Source organism: Pinus tabuliformis, chromosome 5_1, assembly GCF_031772625.1.
Source record: "Pinus tabuliformis cultivar Carrire ecotype Pingquan chromosome 5_1, CPIR1, whole genome shotgun sequence".
Lineage (NCBI taxonomy): Eukaryota > Viridiplantae > Streptophyta > Pinopsida > Pinales > Pinaceae > Pinus > Pinus tabuliformis.
The window spans coordinates 56,668,142-56,687,344 of NC_142305.1; the positions used below are offsets into that span (position 1 = coordinate 56,668,142).

The 19,203-nt window shown below is 42.1% G+C and overlaps 2 protein-coding genes across 2 annotated transcripts in view; one reads left to right on the forward strand and one right to left on the reverse strand.

Annotated features, from left to right (window-relative positions):
- LOC149163430 (nardilysin-like) overlaps positions 1 to 19,203 on the forward strand; it is a 694,409-nt gene that overhangs the window by 42,969 nt on the left and 632,237 nt on the right. The gene's annotated exons all lie outside the window — the stretch shown is intronic.
- LOC149163431 (uncharacterized) lies at positions 6,816 to 7,649 on the reverse strand. The gene has a single exon (XM_089429127.1). The coding sequence runs from the start codon at positions 7,647 to 7,649 to the stop codon at positions 6,816 to 6,818; it is 834 nt and encodes a 277-aa protein (XP_089285253.1).

The following is a 19,203-nucleotide window of genomic DNA, read 5'->3' on the forward strand; positions in this document are numbered from 1 at the left end:
TAATCAAGGACTTAAGAGATCCTAAACAGATTTTGGCTACTGGCATTGCTGATGATTCTACAAGGTTGTATAAGTTTCACAACTTTGGGTCATCAAATCTTCCCTCAGTATTTGTTGCTCATAACGATGAAGTGAGCAAACTTTGGCATGAGCGATTTGGTCACTTAAACTATCGCTCCCTTCAGCATCTATGTAAAGAAAATATGGTGACAGGTCTTCCTATGGTATCTTGCAGAGATGGTGTTTGTTCCGGATGTGTACTCGGAAAACATCATCGGGACAGTTTTGAAAAACGTGCCTCTTGGCATGCCTCAGCCCCTTTACAGCTTGTGCATAGTGATTTATGTGGTCCACTTCCAGTTGTGTCATTCTCTGGCTGCAAGTATTTCTTAACTTTCATTGATGATTTCTCTAGACGCACTTGGGTATACTTCTTAAAACTCAAGAGTGAAGTATTTAACACTTTTTTGGCCTTCAAGGCCTTTGTTGAAAAACAATCTGGACATCAAATTCTTAAGTTAATATCTGATAATGGCAGAGAATATGTTAAAAACACATTCATCAACTATTGCATTGAGAATGGAATTCAAATGCAACATATTGTTCCATATACTCCACAACAAAATGGTGTAGCTGAAAGGAAGAATCGCACCTTAAAGGAAATGGCTAATTGTATGCTACAATCTAAAGGACTTGGTCTTAGTTTTTGGGCAGAAGCAATTAACTGTGCAAATTACATAATAAATCGCACTCCTACTAAGGCTTTAAAGAATATCACTCCAGAAGAAGCATGGAGCTCAATCAAACCAGATGTAAGTCACTTTCGTGTTTTTGGAAGTGAAGCGTGGGCCCATATTCCAGATGAAAAGCATAAAGCTTTAGAACCTAAGAGTGAAAAATGTACTTTTGTTGGATATTTTGAAGATGTCAAAGGCTATAGACTTATTCCATTTAAGTCCAAAAATGTTATCATTAGAAGAGATGTAAAATTTGATGAAAATATATCGGCCTGTGAGCCTAGTCCGGCGGATGTGCCACCTCTCCCTATCTCTTCTACCTTTGAAAACATTTCTTCTTCAGATGATGAAAGTTAGGATGAAAATCCTCCCCCACCATCTCAGTATCCTCCTTCAGCTCCTGAGCTTCCAAAATGGGTTCGTGCTACTCGAGATGCAGCAGGTGATCTTGCCGGTGATCCTACAGATCAGCGACGTACAAGTTCTCAGTTCGAGAGAGCCTCTTCTTTACTGGCTCAAGCTCCAGTAAATTATGATCCTGACACCTTTGCAGAAGCTTCAGGCCATCCAGATTGGGAAGCAGCTATGAATGAAGAATATCATTCATTGTTGGAAAATGATACATGGGATCTTGTTCCTCTACCAAAGGGACGAAAACTTGTTAGATGCAAATGGGTTTATAGAACCAAGTATGGACCAGATGGGAAAGTTGATAAACATAAAGCTCGTCTTGTTGCTAAGGGTTTTTCACAGGTTGAAGGCATTGACTACACTGAAACCTTCTCCCCTGTTGCCAAAATGAACTCTATCCGCCTTGTTCTTTCCCTTGCTGCCTCTTTCAAATGGGAAGTCCATCAGATGGATGTTAAATCTGCCTTCTTGCATGGAGACTTGCATGAAGAAATCTATATGGAACAAACCATTGGCTTCATACGAACAGACTCCAGCCTTGTATGTTGACTTAAGAAATCACTTTATGGTCTCAAGCAAGCTCCTCGAGCTTGGTATGCCAAAATGGATAGCTTTCTTTTAGAATCTGGCTTTTCTAGGTGTCATTCTGACAATACTGTCTACACCAAGAAAGTGGGCAACTCTCTTATCATCCTTGTTCTTTATGTTGATGATCTTATCCTTACTGGTAGTGATCCCAACCTTATAAACCATGTGAAGTCTAGTCTTAAAAGGAAATTTGAAATGACAGACTTAGGACACTTACACTATTTTCTCGGTCTTCAAGTCTTGCAATCCAAGGAGGGTATTTCCCTTTCCCAGTCCAAGTATGCTTGTGATATTCTACGTCATTTTCACATGGAAGACTGTAAGCCAGCCCCTTCTCCCTTTCAGTCTGGAGTCAAACTTTCAGTCACTTATAATTCTCCTGAAGTTGATGCTACCTTATACCGTCAACTTGTAGGAAAACTTTTGTATCTAACCCATACTCGTCCTGACCTTTCCTTTGATGTTGGCCTTGTTGCTCGGTTCATGCAAAACCCCCGTGAAAGTCATTGGAAAGCAACTAAAAGAATACTTCGTTATGTTCGAGGTACAGTTCAGTTTGGGATTCATTACAGTGCCGAAGCAGCTCCTCTATTGGTTGGTTTCACTGATTCCGATTGGGCTGGTGACCCTGATGATCGGAAGTCTACTGCCGGTTATGTGTTCACTCTTGGTTCAGGACCTATTACATGGGCTTGTAAGAAACAAGCTGCCATTTCTCTTTCATCAACAGAAGCAGAGTATCGTGGTGCCGTAGAAGCTAGTAAGGAAGCCTTGTGGCTTCGTCAGATCCTGTCAGAGTTTGGTTTTCAGCAGCAGCATCCGACTACACTTTGGTGTGATAATCAAAGTGCCATTCAGCTATGCAAAGATCCAGTCCAACATCAGCGCAGAAAACACATTGAACTGCACATGCACTTCATCGGAAAGCTCATTCATGACTATGTTCTTGAAGTGCAATATTGTTCAACAAATGATCAATTACAAAGGCTCTCACAGAGGCGAAGTTCACTAAACTTTGATTTCTGGTTGGAGTTCAGGAAGTTGTCACTAAGGGGGGATAGGCTCTAGTGCCTCCTTCCTTCTCCTATTGTGTCATATTTGTAAATCCTTCAATCCTATCCCAAGTTGTTCTTAAGGGGGGATGTTAGGATATTCCGACACATAGGAAATAGTTAAGTACAACTTGGTCTAGTGTAGAGTTAGGTATAGAGTTAGGTAAAGTATGTTTCTTTACCGTTGTACATTTTGTAACTTACAATCCGATGGTCACGATATGTAGTGATCCGACGGTTCATTCTCTCCTCGATATTAACGACACTTGATCCGTGGCTTGACACCCGATTGGTCCATGAATTCTATTTAAAGCGCATGGAGGGTCATTTGTAGGGTAATCCGTGCATGAGAGAAACATATGTAAATTTTCATTCTTTTATTAATAAATTGCCTGAAGTGGCCGCGTTGGCTCAGGTCGTGGACTGTTTCCCTCTTTGAGGGTTTTAACCACGTCAAAATATTGGTGTATTGATCTGCAATTTGGTTGTGAGCGGTGTCCTTTTGGTGTTCTGTCTGAGGAACTTACCCTGTAAATTCCTACACGAACATACACAAAAATATAACGCCGTTATTTTTGGACAAAAAATCCCTGGAAAAACCCAACTTGGGAAAATCGGTGCAACAACTGAGGGTTTTTATGACTAAGTAGCAGTGAGAAATTTCGAGTACAATAAATATCGCCAAACTAGCAAATATATCTAAGAGAACTATGGGCAAAAATTATCTGAGGGATTTTACCCTCTCCGAGCAATCTCGACACTATCTGACCTTTGAAGAGGCTAGTCGTCCAAGTGGTCTACGTAGGCCCTACGTCACCCTAGCGTTGCCTGCCACATGCACTGCATGAATTGACTACTAATCTAGTTGTCTCGCCTGTTGTTAACTAGGAAAATTCTTCTCTTACCTTCTAGAAATTCCCAGCCTCTAGAACAAAAAATGTCTTCCTTTTCAGTTGGATCGAACTAGTTGCACAGTTCTTGCTCTGCTTCCTGGAGAAAATCTCGACCTCCACTTTTTGACTCTCCGAAATTGGAAAACTTCCACCAGACTCACTATCTCTATCGCTCTGTCTCTGCGTCCCCTCTCTGACTTGAACTATTCCGGAAAAATGCTGCTACTCTCTGGAAAGTCGAACTGACCAAGGAAAATTGATCTTAATCCTCCATATACCCATCGACTTCTTATAATCTCACTGTGGAACTCCAACGACCAAGGTTAAATCTTAATAAATGGGTGAGATTATCTCCTAGTCGATCCATGTGAGTTTCTAGAGAAATCTCACCTTCCTCAATTAGTTCTTGTTAATTCATTATTTTCCCTAAGTTATACTTGGGAAAATTTTAATTACTGATTAATTAACCTAATTAAGGCATTTCTAGGTGGATTTTCCTGAAACCCTTTTTCGGTTATGGAGTCCTAGTGGATTTTCTTGAAACCCTTTATGTCCCCGGAAAAACCCAACTTGGTTTTATTATACTATGCAATAGTGAAATTTGAGTACATCTATGGATGCCCAACTGGTAATCCAAACAACAAGAAAATTTAAGAAAAATACTAAAGGGAATTACCCGTCTCCCACAGGCAATCTTTGGCTCAACTTTCCCTATCAAAACTCGGCCTTCTAGAGCACTGCGTCAGCCTTTGCACTACTCTGTGTAGCTGGCTAGATGGCTTGCTTCTGCATGGGCTCTGATGAAGTCATTTTGCCTCTGGATGCTTAGAAAATTGTCTCTACGGCTCTTTGGGACTCCTTCTCGGCCTCTGGAATTGAGAATGATTTTTCTTCTCTCTAAATCGAATTGTCAGATTGAAGCAAGTGCACTGCACCACAGCATTGCCTTGCTAGGATAATTCGTCTCTCTTGCTGCTGTTTCTCTGGATCTAGAAAATCTTTCCTCTGGATCACCGTCTCTCCCCCTCACTTACTGCTTCGATCTCATTGTTTCTCTCTCCGACAACTGATTTTTGCTATTCTAGAAATTGATCTACTCATGAAATCAAACCTATCTAGTGTGTTGAAGTTTCTAATTTTCCTTAGTTACAAACCCTTCATGCACTTTTTCTAATTTATTCCTACCTACTTGTTATTTTTCTTTAACAAGTTATTTACAAAGTAAATACTGAAAATAAACACCAGTGCAGGCTCAACATATTACAGATCAACAACTAAAAGAAACAAGAACAAACACACCACATGACACCATTATTTTTGGACCAATGTCCTCGAAAAAACCTAATGCGGGAAAACCGATGCAACTATCTGAGGGTTTTCTTATTAAGCAATATCAGAGTACAATCTCGGTGCCGAAACTGGCCTACCCAACAGAGAATTTCCTTAGTAGCTATACCTCACAGTTTGAGAGAAATATCCTTGCTGAAACCCCGAAAAACCCTTCCAGTAGCTCCTCAGCACAAAACTGCTCCTGCAACCCCAACATCTACCCAATCTGGACTGCATTAGCCCTTCTCTATCTCACGCTAGCCCCGCGTTAGCCTTTCTAGGCCTGCGTTAGTCCCAGGAGGCCCTACGTCAGCTCTAGGAGCCTCTGCATCAGCTGCGTTGGCCCCTCTGATGCTTTGCACAACACTTGGTTGCCTCTGCATGGCCTTGCATAAGCCCTTGCTGGCTTGTGTCACCCTCCTTCGTTGTTGCTCTCCCGGCACAGTCTCTGCCTTCTCTATTTCTTTATACTCAATGCCCCTCAACTACTCTCCCGATCACTAATTCTATCTCTCTTAGCAAACCCTGCTCTAGAGAATAGAATGACTAATCATCTGGTGTATTCTCCAAGTGACCCTCAAACCTCCTCTTATACGTTTCCTGTTGACATATCAACATCTGAGATTAAGTCCCTAATTAACAGCTAAGATTAGATATGGCTTGATCTATGTCTTTTGGACCACTCTAAAACAGATTCATATTAATACACATTAATATTTTATTTTCCCTAAGTTTAGACTTAGGGCTCCATTAAAAATATTAATTATTTTAATATCTCATTTGTTTAGAATCTACCCAAACCCTTTCTGGGTATTGGAGATCTCATGTGCCCCAACCTCTCCACCAAATTTCGTGGCTGGTGTTAGCGCTTGAGATTTCACCCTAGGCTGAGGAAGGTAAACCTTCAAGGCTACATCAAACCATTTCACCTCGTAGCTAGCCCTACGAGGTATGAGAAGGCTCTCTCGGGTCAGATTCGATAGATCTTTCAATATGATTAGGCTGACCAATTAAGAATAAGGATTTTAGGCTAGTAAATTGATAGGGGGTTTGGATTTAATGATTTTTGGGGTTTTTTAATGGAATGACGGGGCTTTTCTGGGCTACATGGGCAAAATCACAGCTTCAAACAGAAAAATATAATGACTACACAGGTTATCAACTGAGGCAAGGTAGGCATGTAATTTAACACCAAATCTGGTTTCAAATGGGATGGCAAGACTGGTGAGGAGCTAAGGAGGGCAGACAATAACTCTGAATCCTCCTTAAACAGTAGAAAACATCGAATGCGAACAAACTTATAGGAGGAGCATATAATACTATGAATTCCTACCTAATCACTTCATTTGTTTAGCTTGAAAGGGTCATGAAATGAAATGGAACATAACTGATTACATATGAGACAAAGGGAAAAACTTATGCTAAATCAACATACCACATGAATCTCAGCAAACAGAGCTGTGAAATTCCATTAAATTCTCTGTCATAAAACTGTACAATAAAAAGCTCTCTGCTTCTCCAGCAGCTCCCAGCGCTCAGAAAAAACTCTCCCTCCTTCCCCCCTCTTTTTTTATTACAAAATTATTATTTTATAAACTATTCTAAAACAAAACAACAGATCAACCCACAATCTGGGCGCTGTTTGAAACTGAAATTACAAAAAAAAAAAAAAATCAAAAATAGAAAAGCCTTCTATTCTAAAACCATGTCCCTAAAACTCCTCTGATTGACTAATAAAAATATAAATGCTGGAGCGCAGATCTTTCTGAGGTCTTGAAATAGGAAATTGGTTCCTATTTTTCTGTTTATGATTGACATTCTGTGGCGTAAATGAGGGCCGGATCTAGTGCCTTGGCGTGGTTCCGTGTTTTACATTTGTCATTTAACCGCACCCCATCCATGTATTCCAAAACAAGAATTTTTTTTGCTGACCGGATGACTTCAGGAATAAGTACATCAACATAATTAGAAACAGAACTATCACTCTGCCTGCTTCGATAATTAAGGTTCCTGGCAACCTTTCGTGTATTTTCAGCTTCTGTGTTGAAGTCGAGTTCTTTGGGTGCTTCATTACACCATTCATCAATCACTAGACTAAAATCATATTGTGGTTCTGCCCAGGCTATCCATTCAACAATTGTCCTAGCATTCTTCAAATCCTGAAGAATGACATCCTTGATGCCCTTATGCTGAACCTTTACAACCACATCCCGTCCATCGTTCAAATGACTTCGATGAACTTGGGCTATCGAAGCTGTGGCAAGAGGTGTTTCATCAAAATCCGTAAATATTTCACTTTTGGGCTTTCCCAACTCTTTCTCTATGGTCTGGTAAACCTCTGATAATGGACGAGGTGAAAGAGAGTCCTGTAACTGCTTGAGCAGCTGTATATAAACATCGGGAAGAACATCTGCACGGGTAGAGAGATACTGGCCTAATTTCACCCATAATCCTTCTAATTCAATCATGGCACTAAGAAGGCGATTAGCATTCCGTTCATGAGCTCTCTCCCATAGATCATCCCGTTTATCCACAGTAATCCATTCGTCCTTCTTCTGGATTGTCTTGTAATCCAAATATATTGTCAAGGCAACTGTAAATATTTTCAAACGCCTTCTGAAGTTGCTTCCCTGTCCCATTGACAAGAAGGGGATATGCACTTGCTTCCCTTTCCTTTGACTAGTTCCATCCAGTAGAATCCTTGTTTAAAGGACAAAATATATAACAATGGAGATGACTCCCACTCCAAAGACTATCTGTAACCTCCCCAAATAAAGGAATGATATAATATTAAATGCATTAACCTCATGGCAATTGTTCTCTTCTCACTTTACCGTGTAAATAACAAACAGCTCTCGTCCATCTAAACATGAATGTGGTTTCTCCTTTCAATGGGCTTCAGGCTATCTGGCAGAGCATCTTATCACAATAATGGAAATCAACCCCTGGATGGAACAACGCTTGAAGAATGCCGAGAAGAAAAACGAATATGGGATTATTAAGTTAAAGCAACCATGTAGAGATATTGCTGCTTTACTCTGATGCCACCGCCACCATCAAACTTATCTACAATATATAGATACTCTGTTTCTCCATTTTGTAGATGATCAATTACAGGGAAACCATTATGACTATTGCTCTGTAGCATTGCAACTACATCTCCAACCTTAACGACACGTGGAAAATATGCAACCTTTTGATTTACACAAGCTTCTTTGGCAATCATATTGCGCATATACTGTTTTGGCCTCGATTCGAGCAATGGGATACCTCTCAGCCGAGCTTGCTCTTCATAAAATCCTCCATTAAAAACATCACCAACAGCCTTAGATATGAGAAGAACTAGCATAATCAGGGGCAAAAGCTGCAGATTGTTTGTGATTTCGACCATAATGACACAAAAAGACACGGTCATTCTCATGGATCCTCCAAGAAAAGACGCAGCTCCAGAGACACTTATTGTTGTCCTGACCTTTGAAAACATTGTGCTTAATGCAAATGCCATAGTAATCAGAGATAATGTGAAAGAATAAACAAGTAGAAAAGTCACTTTTGTATCTGATACAGCAAAGAGTCCAGTGAATTTGGCCATCAAAACCAAGATCAGAGAGGTGAAAGCACCCATTGCCTTGACTGAACCTGCATGATAATCTGCTAAACAATGACCCCCTTGCATTTCATCTTTCGCTGTTTCACCATCTGCTCTATTCATAAAAGCAACAAAACCACAGTTCCGTTGCCTCCTTCGCTCTTCTTCTGTTCTTGGCCACATTAATTGGGTTTTTATCCCTCATTTCGTTGCCAGGCAAATTTAATATCCTCTTTTGGAGATATTGGCTCCATCAATGACCCCGCCTCTTCATGTTTTCTGGATTCAGCTTCGCCATCAATAAACACTTCCCTTTTGAAACTACCATGACAGATCAATTACATAAATTTAAACAATACATTAATGATTTCTTCTTCAAAACAGGGTTTTGAAGAAGAATCAATCTCTGACAAGAGACGGAGTCTAACAGCTGGAACACGTCCAATGCTACCCCACATCAACCCTCCCTCTTAGCGAGGACTGTGCTCTAGCAATACTCCTCACCGAGTATTACTTTGATCATTTGGCATTGGTATCTGTGATGATGCTAGGCCTTCCTTCCCAACATCCTCTGCACTGTTGCCTCCTGTACTGCTACCCATGGTTCTGCCACTGCCATTGTTGCATCTATAAGATAGCTCCCTCTGCATCCGTGTCGTTGCTGGTCCTTCCTCCCAGCACTGCATTTTCACTCCAACTCCCTCTGCATCTTTGCTGTTGCTGGTCCTTTCTCCCAACGCTGCATCTGCATTGCACCTCCTCTCATCATGTTGCATCGTGCTACCCACTGCTGCATTGCAACTCAGTTACTGAGAAGTAAGTAACTAATCTCCCAACTGACCTCCCTATTGGGCTAGAAACACCCACTGATGTTGAAGCTCACTCTACCACTGACAAGTGCTCCCTCTCTCTAACCTCTGCACTGCTGCAACAACTCCTTGCATCTCGCACCATTGCACACATCTCTATGCCTTCCTGTGCTGGTGCAACACTCTTGTGCCTCTCGTACTACTACAGTTTGCTAGCTCTATGCTGTCTTGGAACTCCTACATTGTAGCTCTCTCTACCACTCCATCCGCATCCATCTCTACCCACTCAGCCAATCCTGCTACTCCTCATTGGGGCTCCCGTAGCAAGGTCTAATCCAAGAGGCTGGGTACCTCAAGGATCCTGCCCCTCATCGCCTGTAGTTCGCTTGACTACAGCTCGATGTCTCCCCACTTCTGCTCAAGTGGCGTGTGTGCACTCATGGCACAGTCATCATCTATCAAAACTTCCTTATCTGCCCGTGTTGGCGCTACCTTAGTCTCGAAAGACTCTCCCTTACTCTTCTTCCTTGGGCACTGGGTCACATAGTGACCCATCTCCCCACAGTGGAAGCACTTGATCTTGGAGAGATCTTTTTTCTTCCACTTTCCCTGATTTCCCTCAGATGCTAGGTCCACATCCTCCTCCTCCTACTGAACTTTGATCCCTTTGCTGCTGCTACCTGTCTTTGACTAACATCTGATCTCTTCTTGATGAAGAGCTGTCCACATCTCGTCCCAAGGTAGGAGAGTCCCTCTACACAAGATACTCTGGACAAACACTTCCCAATATTCTAAGATAACATTTAGGGTTGTCCTCACCATAAGCTCCTGATCCGATGTCTCTCCTATAGCAGTCAACTGCTCTCGGATCTCATTCAATCATCCGAGGAAGGTATCAATTGATTGACCCTTCTTCATCTGATAAGACCTCATCTGGTTTTCAAGCAACATTCTTCTCTGCACAGAAGTATGCTGGTACAAGTTCTTGAGAGCCTCCCACATCTCAACTACTATTTCCTTCTCAGCTATATGTGGTACCACATGATCCTTGACCCCGTCAAGGATAATGCACCTGGCCCTCTCCATCGCCTCTTCATACTTGTCATTATCATTAGGGTCGACTAGGTTAACTATAACCTTCAAGGTGAAGTTCTTGACACGATTCCTGTCAAGCATTGATAAGATTCTGGTCTTCTAGACTACGAAGTTCGATGCTCCGTCCAGTCTATCCTATTCTCTTACCCCGTGTAGTGCCATGACGCTCCTCTACTTCCCTCCTGGAAGTTCTTTGTTCGACTCCTTTGAGTCTCTACTTCCCGTCTAGAATTTCTCTTCTGGACTCCTTCTGAGTCCTGATTTCCATCCTGGAAATCCGTCTGCCACTTATCGAGATGCCCCCTACTCTGATCATCTTGTGCAACTGCACTGCTGATCCAGGTTCCTCGGCTAGAAACCCTCAATAACAACTCCTCTGGCCCTGCTCTGTCAGGTACTGTTCTGACTACAGTACCTCACCAACTCCACTCTGCAATATTTATGCAGCCTTCTAGACCCTAGCAACTTCATCTCTTTGAACTGCGTCAGCCCCTCTCTGTCTCACGCTGGCTCTGCATCACCCCAGATAGGTCTACGTCAACCCTAGGATGCCCTACGTCAGCCCTCTGGCCCTCTACGTTAGCACCACTGGCCTCTCTGAGGCTCTGCGCAGCTCCCAGCTTCTTCTGTGTGGCTCTAGCTGGCTTTGTGTCACACTTCTTGGCTTTTGCGTTGCTAGAAACAATTTCTGTCACCTCGGGACAGTTGTTTTCTGCTGCTATTGCTCCGCTCGGCTAATGTCTCTTAGTCCTCCTGTGATCTGTAATCACGCTCTGATACCATGTTGAAGTTTCTAATTTTCCTTAGTTATGAACCCTTCATGAACTTTTTCTTATTTATTCCTAACTACTTGTTATTTTTCTTTAACAAGTTATTTACAAAGTAAATACTGAAAATAAACACCAGTGTAGGCTCAACATATTATAGATCGGCAACTAAAAGAAACAAGAACAAACACACCACATGACACCATTATTTTTGGATTAATGTCCCTGGAAAAACCCAATGCGGGAAAACTAGTGCAGCTATCTGAGGGTTTTCTTATTAAGCAATATTAGAGTATAATCTGTGTGCTCTAATTGGCCTACCCAATAGAGAATTTCCTTAGCAGCTATACCTCACATTTTGAGAGAAATCTCCTGGCTGAAACCCCGGAAAGCCCTTTCAGCAGCTCCTCAACACAAAACTACTCCTGCAACCCCAGCATCTGCCCAATCTGGACTGTGTCAACCCTTCTCTATCTCACGCTGGCCCTGCTTCATCCTTTCTAGGCCTGTGTCAGCCCCAAGATGCCCCGCGTCAGCTCTGGGAGCCTCTGCGTTAGCTACACTGGCCCCTCTGGTGCTATGCGCAACACTTGGCTGCCTCTGCGTGAGCCCTTGCTGGCTCTGTGTCACTCTCCTTGGCTGTTGCGTTGCTATCCCAGCACAATCTCTTCCTTCTCTATTTCTCTGTACTCAATGCCCCTCAGCTGCTCTCCTGGTCACTGATTCTATCTCTCTTAGCAAACCCTGCTCTGGAGAATAGAATGACAAATCATTTGGTGTATTCTCCAAGTGACCCTCATGCCTCCTCTTATACTTTTCCAATTGACATATCAACGGCCATGATTAAGTCACTAATCAAAGGCTAAGATTAGATCTGGCTTGATCCATGTCTTTTGGATCACTCTAACACAGATTCATATTAATACACATTAATATTTTATTTTCCGTAAGTTTAGACTTAGGGACTCCATTAAAAAAATTAATACATTTAATATCTCTTGATTTGTTTAGAATTTGCCCTAACCCTTTTTGGGTATTGGAGATCTCATGTGCCCCAACCTCTCCACCAAATTTCGTGGCTGGAGCACATCGATGCTACCCCAAATCAACATAGTGTCTTCTCGAAGTGCCCATCGATGGCTTCTTATAATACTTTGTTTGGAATCCATTACCAAGATTAAATCTTAATCGATGGCTAGGACTAACTTGAAGTCGATCCGTGTGAGTTTTCAAATCATTCATACCTTGAATTAATTAATTTCGATTAATTAACCATATTCCCTAAGTTTAGACATATTTAAAAATTGGTTAATAATCTAATTAAGTCATTTCTAGGCGGAATTTCCATAAATGATTATTGGTTTTGGATATCTCATGTATGCTAGCCTCTCCCAAAATTTTGTGGCTAGAACACATCTGATGCTACAAAAACTAACACTCTCTCTTAGCGAGGAATGTGTTCTAGTGCTCTAGTACCCAATGTCCTGTAGCAGCATCCTATCTCTACAACATCTCCTATCATGTTGTTGATGTCTGGTTGCTGCTGCCCACCAACCACTGCGCAACTCTGATATATGCTTCATCTGTGTTGTTGTTGACACTGCCATACTACTACCAACACTCCATCTGCACTGCAACTCCCTCTCATCTGTTGTTGCAACTTAAACGCATCCTAAATGCTAAATCAACAGTGATCAGTATGATGCATCTGTCTCCCGAGTCCTGATTTCTACTAGCTATCGCACTGTCTATTGAAGACTCTGCGTTGCTACTGACTCTGCATTGTGCCAACTACACTGCTGCCAACTCTGTGCGCACTCCCTAGCATCTGACTACTACTAGACTCTGCATCTGTCACTCTGGCATTTGACTGCATCTATTGTTAGTGATACATCCTGCTATTGAATATTGTGGGCCCCTGTAGCAAGGTATTGACCCAAGAGGTGAATTCCTCAAGGATATCACCCATCTAGAGTGCTATGGGGCTAAAGAACCAAATCTCCCCAACTCACTCTTGGAGGTATGTCAAAAAACATGGTGAAGTCTTCCTCCAACCTGGAGGAAAGCCTATCAATCTCTGCTAATGCTGCCTACTAGTACTGCTTCTCCTCCTTTTCCTTTTTCCTGACAGGACATTGGGTACTGTAGTGACCAACCTCACCACATCTAAAGCACTTAACCTTTGATAGGTCCTTCTTCTTTCTTTGGTCCCCCTGTCTCTAACTGGGTCCCTTACATGCAAGGGCCACATTCTCCTCCTCCTTCACCTGCTTCCATTCACTGCTGCCAGTAATGGAGCTCTTCAATAGAGCTCATCTCAACTTCTCCTGCTAGAAATCAGCCCACATCCTATCCCAACTTGGCAAGGTATCTCTGAACAAAATACTTTGGATGAATACTTGCCACTCCTTGGACACACTATTTAGTGCCAATCGCACTAGCTTTGTGGGTTGAGGTGCTGCCTCAACAGCTAACAATTGATCTCGGACCTCCTAATTCCTAGTGAGGAAGGGGTCTATGCTTTCCTGCTTTTGCATCCTGATGCATCTCAGCTTCTCCTCTTAATTACATCTTCTGTTTCTCAGAAGTGCCCTAGTACAACGTACCTTTGCAAGCTATGTGTGAAACATTGTGATCCTAGATTCCATCTAGGATCAACCTCTTTGCCAGTGCCATCTCCTTTCTATACTCCTTCAATTGGTTTGGGTCTGTGTGAATTTCGACCACTGCATTTATAAATGTGTTCAAACCATATTCATCTAGAAGGAAGGACATCCTTGCCTTCCAGATGACATAGTTGGAAGCTCTATCCAATATATTCTGATCTCGAAGCCCGACAGTGCTCATCTCAACAAATGTCAAAAATCTCCTCTTCCCTCTACTAAGTTGTTGCAAGGCTATCCACACTCCCTTATGGAGTGATAAACTTTGCTCACAATGACTACTGATCTACAAGAGAAATCAAACTTCTTGAGACTAGAAGTTCCTTGAGGAAAATTTTCCCTCGGTGTGTGCTCCTCTTCCAGCCAATGCTACCTCTGCTCTAGAAAACTGTTGCAAAACCACTACCTCCAGCTAGATATTTTCTCTACAAAAATACTGGGTTGCTCCCTTTGCCTCTGGAATCCCTTGATCTGGAGAGATCAAATTTTTTTGTCCCTCTCAAAAAAAATTGAATCTCCTCAAGATATTCAACCTCTTGCGAAAGTGATTGTGCTTCCCTCTAGGGTTTCGATCTGCTGCCCATATTGAACAGTGAAACTCTTCCTTCCTTCTCTACTGATCTCTCTGGCTGATCATTTTCACTTTGATACCATGTGAAAATTCGGAAACCCAAATCCTATTGCAGCAACTGGAAATTATTCACCTAATTGTTAATTTTATTTAGCAATTTATTTATTGTTTCCTATAGCAAATACTGAATAACTCGCACTGCAACCTACAAAACTAAAACTGCAAAAGAATAAACACTAGAAGAAATGCTAGCACACACATATAAAATAACATAGTTATTTTTGGACCCATGCCCCAGAAAAACCGAACTTGGGAAAACCGATGCAGCAGTGAGGGTTTTATTATATTATGCAGTAGTGAAATCTGAGTATATCTATGGATGCCCAACTGAAAATCCCAACAGCAAGAAAATCTGAGAAAAATACTAAAGGGAATTACCCTTCTCCCATAGGCAATCTCTGACTCAACTTTCCCTATCAAAACTCGGCCTTCTGGAGCATTGTGTCAGCCTCTGTGCTGCTCTGCATAGTTGGCTGGACAGCTTGCTTCTGACTGGGCTATGATGAAGTCATTTTGCCTTTGGCTGCTCAAAAACGCATCTCTCCATCTCTTTGGGACTCCTTCTTGGCCTCCGAAACTGAGAACGATTTTTCTTCTCTCCAAATTGAACTACCTGATTGAAGCAACTGCTCTGCACTTCAATGTCACCTCACTGGGATAATTCGACTCTCTTGTTGCTGCCTCTCCGGATTTGGAAAATATTTCCTCTAGATCACTATCTTTTCCCCTCACTCACTTCTTCGATCTCACTGAATCTCTCTCTAGCAACTAACTGCTGCTATTCTGGAAATCGATCTACCCATGAACCTCTCTGGTGTCTTCTCCAAGTGCCCATCGACTTCTTCTTATAATCCTCTGTTGGGACTCCAACAACCAAGATTAAATCTTAATCGATGGCTAGGATTAACTTGAAGTCGATCCGTGTAAGTTTCTAGATCATTCACGCCTTGTCTTAATTAATTATGATTAATTAACCATATTCCCTAAGTTTAAACTTAGGAAATATTTAAAAACTGGTTAATAATCTAACTAAGTCATTTCTAGGCAGAATTTTCAGAAACGATTTCTGGGTTTTGGAGATCTCATGTATTCTAGCCTCTCCAAAATTTTCTTGGGTAGAACACATCCAATGCTACAAAAAATAACACTCCCTCTTAGCGAGGAATGCGTTCTAGTGCTCTCCATCCCATTTTGTAGTAGCACCCTGTCTTTGCATCATCTCTTATCACGTTGTTGATGTCTAGTTGTTGCTGCCCACCAAATATTGTGCAACTCTGATATATGCTTCATCTTTGTCATTATTGACACTGCCAACACTACATCTGCACTGCAACTCCCCCTCATTTGTTGATGCTTCAACTACAACATCTGCTACTGAAAAGCATCCTAAATATTGAATCAACTATGATTAGTATGATGCATATTTCTCCTGATTCATGACTTCTACTAGCTACTTCATTGTCTACTGAAGACTCTGCTTTGTTGCTAACTCTGCACTATGCGAACTGCACTACTGCCAACTCTGAACTGCACTCCCCAGCATCTGACTACTACTAGACTCTACATTTGTCACTTTGGCATCTAACTGCACCTCCCCAACTCACTCCTAGAGATATGTCAACAAACATGATGAAGTCTTCCTTCAACCTGGAGGAAAGACTATCGATCTCTGTTGATGTTTCCTACTGGTCCTACTTCTCCTCCTTGTCCTTCTTCCTGAGAGGACACTGGGTACTTTAGTGACCAAGCTCACCACATCTGAAGCACTTGACCTTCAACGGGTCCTTCTTCTTCTTTCTCTCTTCCCCCTGTCCCTGAATGGGACCCTTAGATGCGAGGGCCACGTTCTCCTCCTCCTTCACCTACTTTGATTCGCTTTTGCCACTGATGTCACTCTTCAATAGAGCTCGTCTCAACTCCTACTGCAAATTGGTCCACATCCTATCCCAACATGGCAAGGTATCTTTGCCCAAAATGCTTTGGACGAATACCTGCCACTCCTCGAAGACACTGTTTAGTGCCAATCACACTAGCTCTGTGGGTTGAGGCGCTGCTCCAAAAACTGAAAATTGACCTTGGACCTCCTAAATCCTGGTGAGGAAGGGTTCTATGCTTTTCCCCTTCTACATCCTGATGTATCTTAGCTTCTCATATAAGTACATCTTCCACTGCTCATAACTACCTTGGTAAAGCATGGAGAGAGTCTCCCACATCTCTGGCAGTACCTTTGCCAGCTATGTGTGAAACAATGTGATCCCAGACTCCATACAGGATCAATCTCTTCGCCCACGCCATCTCCTTTCTATACTCCTTCAGCTGATTTGCGTTTGTGGGAATTGCTACCACTGCATCTATAAATGTCTTCAAGCCATATTCATCTAGAAGGAAGGACATCCTCGCCTTCTAGATGACATAGTTGGAACCTCCATCCAACCTATCCTAATCTCGAAGCCCAACAATGCCCATCTCAACAAATGTCAAAAATATCCTCTTCCCCTCTACTCAACTGCTGCAAGGCTACTCGCACTCCCTTATGGAGTGAGAAACTTTGCTCTCAATGTCTATTGATCTGCAAGAGAAATCAAACTTCTTGAGACTAGAAGTTCCCTGAGGAAAATTTTCCCTCATTGTGTGCTCTTCTTCCACTCGACGTTAGCTCTGCTCTAGCAAACTGCCGCAAAACCACTGCATCTAGCTAGAGATTTGCTCCATGAAAATACTGGGTTGCTCCCTCTGCCTCTAAAATCCCTCAATTTGGAGAGATCGAATTTTTCTATCCCTCTCAGAAAAAATCAAATCTCCTCAAGAAATTCAGCCTCTTGGCAAAGTGACTGCGTTTCCCTCTAGGGTTTCGATCTGTTGCCCACACTGAACAACGAAATTCCTCCTTCCTCTGCTACTAATCGTTCTGCCTGATCATTTGCACTCTGATACCATGTAAAAAATTGGAAACCCGAATCCTATTGCAACAACTGGAAATTATTCACCTAATTGTTAATTTTATTTAACAATCTATTTGTTGTTTCCTACAACAAATAATGAACAACTCACATTGCAACCTACACAAATAAAACTGCGGAAGAATAAACGCTGGAAGAAATGCTAGTACACACACATAAAATAACACAGTTATTTTTGGACCAATGTCCCCAGAAAAACCCAACTTGGGAAAACCGGTGCAACATTGATGGTTTTAGTATATTATGCAGCAGTGAAATCTGAGTGCATCTATCAATGCCCAACTAGAAATCCAAACAGCAAGAAAATCTAAGAAAAATACTAAAGGGAATTACCCTTCTCCCATAGGCAATCTCTGGCTCAACTTTCCCTATCAAAACTTGGCCTTTTGGAGCACTGCATCAGCATTTGTGCTGCTCTACGTAGCTAGCTAGACAACTTTCTTCTGACTGGCTTTGATGAAATCGTTTTTCTTTTGGCTACTCATAAAATCGTCTCTCTGGCTCTCTGTGAATCCTTCTCGGCTAGAACTGAGAACAATTTTTCTTCTCTCCAAATAGAACTTCTTGATTGAAGCAATAGTGTTGTCCCTCAGTGCAGCCTCACTGGGATAATTTGGCTCTCTTGTTGCTGCCTCTCCAGATCTGGAAAATCTTTTCTCCTGATCACTGTCTCTACCCCTCACTCACTGCTTCGATCTCACTAGCTCTCTCTCCAGCAACTGACTGCTGCTACTCTGGAAATCGATCTGCTCCTGAAATCGAACCTCTTTGGTGTCTTCTCCAAGTGTCCATTGACGTCTTCTTATAATCCTCTGTCGGGACTCCAACGACCAAGATTAAATCTTAATCGATGGCTAGCATTAACTTGAAGTCAATCCATGTGAGTTTCTAGATCATTCACGCCTTGAATTAATTAATTATGATTAATTAACCATATTCCATAAGTTTAGAATTAAGAAATATTTAAAAGCTAGTTAATAATCTATTTAAGTAATTTCTAGGCGGAATTTCCAGAAACGATTTCTGGGTTTTGGAGATCTCATTTATTTTAGACTCCACTAAATTTTGTGGCTAGAACATATCCGATGCTACAAAAATTAACACCAACACCCTATTTTTGCATCATCCTCCATACATGCTACTAATGTCTGGCCACTGTGATCGCTTGCCACTACCCACCAACTACTGTGCAACTTTGATGTTGCATATGTTTTGCTACTTACACTGCTATATTTCTTCCAACTTTGCATCTGCACTACAAATCCCTCTCAACTGTTGTTGTTGCTACTGCAACTACTACTACTAAGAAATATGAAATACTGAATCAACTATGTCTTTGTGCTGCATCTGTCTCCTGAGTGTCTGACCACTACTATCCAGAGCACTGCCCACTGAAGAATTTGCGTTGTTTCTGACTCTTCCACTAAGCCTCCTGCTCTGCTATCAACACTGCTTTGTGCTCCTCAGCGCATCTGACTGTTGCTAGTCTACAACTGTCACTCCAGAATTTGACTGCATCAACTAACAATGATCCATCTTGCTACTGAATATTGTGGGCCCCCGTAGCAAGGTAATGATCCATGAGGAAGACACCTCAATGGACCCTACCCAAACCTCTGTGCAACTTTGGGCCTATAGCTCCATATCGCCCCACGTCACTCCTAGAGGTATCGCTGCAA

Coding starts and splice junctions, on each gene's coding strand:
- LOC149163431 (XM_089429127.1), bottom strand. CDS start 7,649: ATGGGACAGGGAAGCAACTTCAGAAGGCGTTTGAAAATATTTACAGTT.